We start from the raw sequence: 6965 nt of genomic DNA, 5'->3' as shown, positions 1-6965 counted from the left end.
TCATGTACTGGAAAATTGTCTCCTTCTAGCCCACCTTCCTCTAAGGCTCCTCATACTGTAGCCCCTTGCATCCTTGAATCGGAACAGCTGGAATATGGCTTGGCGAATAACCTTGGTCTTCAAGCTGTAAATGATAGGATTCAGCACAGGCGGCAAGAGCAGATACATATTGCCCAAAATACTACAGATCACCCTGGGAGTAGAACTGAAGAGACGGTGTGCCACAGACAGGGTGATCATTGGCACATAGAAAATGGTCACAGCACAGATGTGACAAACACATGTGCTAAGAGCTTTCTGCTGTTTTTGAGGAGCCACGATGTTCAGAACAGTGCGAAGGATCAGGACGTAGGAGAAAAGAATGAACAATAAGTCAGTGCCGTTCAGGTAGAGCTGAAGAAACATTCCCCAGAAGCTGCTGATCCAGGGGTTGGTGTATGTGTATTTGATTATATCTGGATGGAAGCAAAATGGATGGGAAAGCTCTTGGCCTCCTTGGAAGGACACACTCTTCACAGCCATAACTGAAGGAAACATGAAAAACACCTGTCTTATACAGATGATCAGTCCGATCACAAAGCTCATCATGTCTGTCAGGAAAGTAGCATACTTCAGAGGGCTGCAGATGGCCAAGTAGCGGTCAAAAGCCATGGCCACCAACACTGAAGACTCCAGGAATGAGAAGCCATGCACAAAGAACATTTGAATGAGGCATACTTTAATGCTGATCTCCCGGGCATGAAACCAAAGGACACCAAGGACTGTGGGAAGGGTTGTGATGGTCAGACCTAGATCAACAACAGACAGCATGGAGAGAAAATAGTACATGGGCTTGTGGAGACTCCGTTCAATGATAATGACAAACAAAATAATACTGTTTCCTAAGAGTGCAATGGTGTAGAGACCACAAACAGGAATGGAGATCCAGACGTGAGCAAGTTCTAATCCAGGGAAGGCCGTAAGGAGGAAGCTGGAGGAGGAGGGGGATGTGGTATTATTGAAGATCAGCATGGTGACTTGAAGACACACTCTGAAAAACATGGCAGTAATATTATTTATCATCAAATCTTTCTTGCAAACCCCAGGGTTTTTTTTTTTATATATATCATTTTGAAATTATACATCTGTATTCTGTTTTTAGAACTCCTCAACCTCTATAATACAAAGGGATTAAAACCTCTGACATAAATTCTACAGTATCTTAAACCATTTTTGCTAGTGCCTGGCCCTGCTTTCTTGCCTCTACTCTCATTAGATATAGCTATCACTTCCATTTTAGGCTTCAAATATTTTCAAAACTCATGTGTTGAGCTTTTGCTTTCAAGTTTAGCACTGTTTATAGTTGAGCTTTTTAAATTCATTAAATCACAAAATCTCTAAAATCATAGTTGTATTCATCTGTTTAGCTTAATAAGATATAAAGAAGTTGTGAAAAATTTAGGTGATGGGATCTACTTGAAAGAAGTTAGTCACTAAAGGCATGCCGTAGAAAGATGCATTTTGATCCCTGCCTCTTCCTCTTTTGCTCTGTCCCCTGGTTGCCATCAACCGAGCAATTTTTCTTTGCCTTGACCTTCCACCATGGTGTACTGCCTCACCACATCCATGAGCAACCAAGTCACATACCATGAACTAAAGCCATAAAATGAAATGAGCATTTCCCCTTTATAAATTATGTCTCCTAGTCTCCCTGGGTTAATTCACTTCTTCTTTTCCAGATTAGTCTTGAAATAAAATCTTATAGGCATATATCACATAAATGTAGACTATGAAATAAGAACAGTCATGTTGTAACTCGATAGGGCTTTGCACTGAGTCACTAAAATGAGCTGTTCCAGAGTACTAGAGAAGTACATTGGAGCCATACTGCCACTTAGAATACATACTCCCAGATGACCCTGTTGGTATATGTTTTAAGATGTTGCTGTGCCGATGACTCATTGTACCTAAATCATGGGCTACCCTCTCTTCATTGTCTCCTACTCTATTTTTTAGTATCATAGATTCTTTATTTTATATCCTATATTGACATAATTCCAGTAAGTCTTCCTTTTCCACCACATATGTTTGTAAGATGCTCTCACTGTTCTGTTTCTGTTTCTCTGTGCAGCTTCCTAGCTCTAATGAACCAGCTAGCTCCTGTTCTTTCCTCCTAATCACACTTTTGCCCTGTTGTTGATACCTTCCTTCTGAGATCCACCATGTAGCTTGAACCTACATACTGTGGGTATACTGTTTTAAAGAGCCCTGTCAAGATTTCTGAACATTATTCTAGAAGAATTATAAGGATTCTCATTTTCTCTACATGTCCCACAAACCAGAATAAAAGGGATTAGTGCTTTCTAATTACCACGGAAGTCTCTATCTGATCAACCAAGCTGGAGGTAACATTGGTCCATAAAATAGGCAAGAAACGATGACTCAGGTAAGATCTACTGCACTCTATTCTTTAGTAATCTAAAGGCTTACAACACTGCCTCCAGCATCAACATTGACAAAGTCCAACCTCTGCAGTTCCTAGACATGTTTTTTTTTTCCAATTACCAACACTCTTGCATTTTTTCCCACATTTTACACAATACTTTGACAATTCCAGAGTATGGTAAATTGAAAATTCTCAACTGCTGATGAATTTTAGGGCCACAACATTTGGGCATTGATTTAGATTTTTAACTATAAGTCAGAAGTGACATTGAGTATAGTATAAGCAAGAGACATCCTTTCAATATGGAGTGTTAATTTCTTGATACATATGGTGTGTGTGTCTTACATCTCCCAGTACTAGCTAGTGATACAAGATCTGGAACAATAGAAATCCTTGGCTAATAACATTGATTACAGAATAATAATGGCCATAAAAAGAGAGTTCTGATGTCAAGTTCATGTTATCTTTCTTATTTTTCTACTTGCCCTCTCTTTCTTTGTCTCAGTAACTATGACAATAAATAATCTCTCTCTCTTTTTCCACCACAATCATCATCTTCTGAGATTTTCTTGAGTTTCCTTCTATCTCTCACTCTTTAATTTTTTTACCCTTCAGTTCCTTTCCTCATACACACTCCACTTACCTGACCACATCTCCTGAGCTGCTTCCCATAGCAGAGATTTAAACAGTTCCCAGGGAAGGGACTATATAGAGTCTCATAGAATCACCAGGCAACAGTAATCTTGATTATTGAAATACACTAAATAAAACAAGAGTGATGAGATCAATATGAAATGTGCCCCCAAAGCAGCTCAGACTCAACTTAATACAATGCTTTCGGGCTCAAACAAGCCCATCCATCAAAGCTGGGAGCGAAGGCCTGGCCTAGAGGCTGTCTGTAATAGGTGCATACAAAAACAACCTGCCTGTGTCAGATGACTAAATCCATTTCTCTTCACTCAGCCCTGGGCAACAGATTCTCAGCCAGAGCTCCCTTAAATGTCAGAAATTAATTAGGACATGATAGAAAAATAATCCCTCTATTATGATGCTAATGTGCCTTTTGTCTGACAGGTTCTAATACTCACCAACAAGCCCCTGTTCTACAGGAACCCTTCTGAGAGCCCATACTAGTTGAGTCACACCTGCTTTCTACTTAGCTCCTAAGTATAAACAACTTAATATAGGTTAAGTACAGAAACGATGCTATACTTATAAAATACATTGTTATGTGCATCCAAAATCAACCTAGCAAGTGAAGGGGTAATCTTCATTTTTTAAAAGGCTGAGGGAATTAACGGCTGAAGGAGGTTTGGAGTAACTTTATCAAAATGCTAAAACATTATAGAGCTGGAAATTAAACACATGCCTTATCACAAAGTTCTGGAATTCACTCAGTCTACTACAACACCCTTTTCAGTAAACTGTTTTATTCACATCATTGGTAAATAAATATGGCTTCAATGTTTCATTCTCAATTAACTATCCTATAGATCTGATTCCAACCTATTTTGACTAGAATTCATCTTTTTTGTAATCTTTATAAAGCTAATTTTCCCTGGATTTTGCTTCTTTTAAAATTTTTCATATCCATTTTTTATAATCTTTGCATAATGAGTACACAATAAAAGGGCTTTTCACAGTATATACAAATTAAGAATTTCTTTTAAATTTAATTTTTAATTCATTTTTTACACTTCATATTCCATTCCCTGCTCCCCCATCCACCCTCCGACTGCTCCACATCTCACACCTCCTCCCCACCCCACCCCATCTCCACGTGGATGCCCCCACCCCCTACCCTACCTGACCTTTAAACTCCCTGGAGCCTCCAGTCTCTTGAGGGTTAGGTGCATCATCTCTGAATGAACACAGACCTGGAACTCCTCTACTGTATGTGTGTTGGGGGGGGGGGCTTCATATCAGCTGGTGTATACTGTCTGTTTGTTGGTCCAGTGTTTGAAAGATCTCAGGAGTCCAGATTAATTAAGACTGCTGGTCCTCCTACAGGGTCGCTCTTCTCCTCAGCTTCTTTCATCCCTCCCTAATTCAATAACAGGGGTCAGCTGCTTCTGTCCATTGGTTGGGTGCAAATATCTGCATCTGACTCCTTGAGTAGCTTGTTGGGTCTTTCAGAGGGCAGTCACGCTAGGTCCCTTTTTGTGAGCACTCCATAACCTCAGTAATACTGTCAGGCCTTGGGACCTCCCCTCGAGCTGGATCCCACTTTGGGCCTGTTGCTGAATCTTCTTTTCCTCAGGCTCCTTTCTATTTCCATCCCTGTAATTCTTTCAGATGGGAACAATTATGGGTCAGAGGTGTAACTGTGGCATGACAACCCCATTCCTCACTTGATGTCCTGTCTTCCTGATGGAGGAGGGCTCTATAAGTTCCCTCTCCCTACTGTCAGACATTTCATCTAAGGTCCCTCCCTTTGAGTCCTGGGAGTTGCTCACCTCTCAGGTCTCTGGTGCATTCTAGGGGGGGGGGGTCTCCCCAACCTCCTATTTCCTGAGGTTGCCTGTTTACATTTTATCTGCTGACGCTTGGGACTTCAGTCCTTTTCCCTCACCCAATACCCTATCAGGTTCCCCCTCCCCCAACTCCCTCCCATCTTATCCATTTTCCCTCCCAGGTCCCTCCCTCTCTCCCTCCCTCCCTCCCCATTTGTGATTTCTTTCTTCTCTCTCTCAAGTGGGACTGAGGTGTCCTCACTTGGAAACTTCAGCTTATTGACCTTTTTGAGTTCTGTGGACTGTACTTGGGTATTCTGTATTATTATATTTTTTAGCTAATATCCACTTATTAGTGAGTACATACCATGCATGTCCTTTGGGGTCTGAGTTACCTCACTCAGGATGATATTTGCTAGTTCCGTCCATTTGCCTGCAAATTAAGCTTTCTTAATAGCTGAGTAGTATTCCATTGTGTAAATGAACCACATTTTTTATGCATTCTTCTGTCGTGGGACATCTAGGTTGTTTCCAGCTTCTGGTTATGACAAATAAGGCTGAACATAGTGGAACATGTGCACCTGTGGCATGGTGGAGCATCTTTTGGGTATATTCTCAAGAGTGGTATAGCTGGATCTTCATAAAAGTTTTAAAAAGTTACTATTTGTATACAAATAATTCCTAGGGATAGTAAGGTTTCAAATAAGATGTATGAATTTTACTTGAGTTCACAAAAGAAAGAAAATATTTTAAAACATCTGTCTTAATAAAGTAGTAGCTTTCCTACAAGAAAACTACAATCAGACTGGAGGAAATAAGGCAAACAACAACTTTCATACTAGCCCCAAACAATATATAAAGATCTTATAAAGTGTGTGGAGCCTCGGGGGAACATCTAATTTCTGTACCTAGTTTACTGTACCAAGGGTAGCTAGTGACAATGTTACTTGTGCTTTGGGTTCCTTATAGATAAACTGATCCATGAGCTGTGTGCACACATATCTAGCTGGACAGTGAAAGGACAGATAACCTCCCCTTCTGGTAAGAACCAGATAAGATGCTAGAGCCAGGTAGAGCAAGCAGACTGAGCAGAGATGATTGACAGCTGAGATGGAAAAAACAGAACAGAGAAAGGATTGAAAAATCAAAAAGCAGAAATAGTGAGAAGATGGGTTTGGAATATGATACATAAACTGAAGATTGTTGGAACTGAATGAGAAATCTGCAAGAAACTTGCAAGTATTACTTTTTTCCACATGTAAACATCAAAACCAGTTATGGACTATATATGGTGTAGAATACCTAATGTAACAGGTATACTTTATTTCCTTATACAGACTTTAATTTTGGCCGATATCTGAACTTCTCTGAGTTTTTCTTTAATTTTATTAGATATTTTCTTCATTTACATTTCAAATGAATATTTGTGTATAGGTTGTATAAATGTGGGTAGGTAAAATTAAATGTGGAAGTGAGTTTAGTGGCTTCAATTATTTTTAGCTCACTTCTCTAAGCTATAAGTTGTATGTTTGTTTCTTTTCTTTTTTCTTTTTTTTGGGGGGGGGGGAGTTGTTTTGTTTTGTTTTGTTTTGTTTTGTTTTGTTTTGTCAGGGTTTCTCTGTCTAGTCTTGGCTGTCCTGGAACTCACTTTGCAGACCAGGCTGGCCTCGAACTCAGAAATCTGCCTGCCTCCGCCTCCCGAGTGCTGGGGTTAAAGGTGTGCACCACCATGCCCGACTGTTTCTTTTCTTTTAAACCCTGAAAATTGTCAAAAGAATTGAGGTTTAATATCTCTAATATGTAAACATGGATTGTTTGGTGTCATTTTCATTTATCACGTGAACAAATAAATCAAAAAACCCCACCACGTATGAACTGCTAGAAAAAGATAAGGACAACATAATATAAAAGACATGTAGAATTTTGTTTTAAAACTTACTCTTCCTCTGTTGTTTTATTTTTGCAGTTATAAAGCTATTTACTTCTCTTATATGAGACTATATTTCAATTTGCAAGTGAACTACTGAAAGAGTTAACTTAGTGGAGAGGACACCATGATAAATTTGAATGGATCACTTACCAGTCAC

At 39.6% G+C, this 6965-nt stretch overlaps 1 protein-coding gene across 1 annotated transcript; it reads right to left on the bottom strand.

The window, feature by feature from the left end:
• Olfr574 (olfactory receptor 574) lies at positions 1–1041 on the bottom strand. The gene has a single exon (NM_146360.2). The coding sequence runs from the start codon at positions 1039–1041 to the stop codon at positions 1–3; it is 1041 nt and encodes a 346-aa protein (NP_666472.2).

The sequence above is a fragment of the Mus musculus genome, chromosome 7 (assembly GCF_000001635.26).
Source record: "Mus musculus strain C57BL/6J chromosome 7, GRCm38.p6 C57BL/6J".
Classification (NCBI taxonomy): domain Eukaryota; kingdom Metazoa; phylum Chordata; class Mammalia; order Rodentia; family Muridae; genus Mus; species Mus musculus.
The sequence above is the reverse complement of the archived record's forward strand: the minus strand, read 5'-3'. Positions and strand labels throughout refer to the sequence as shown.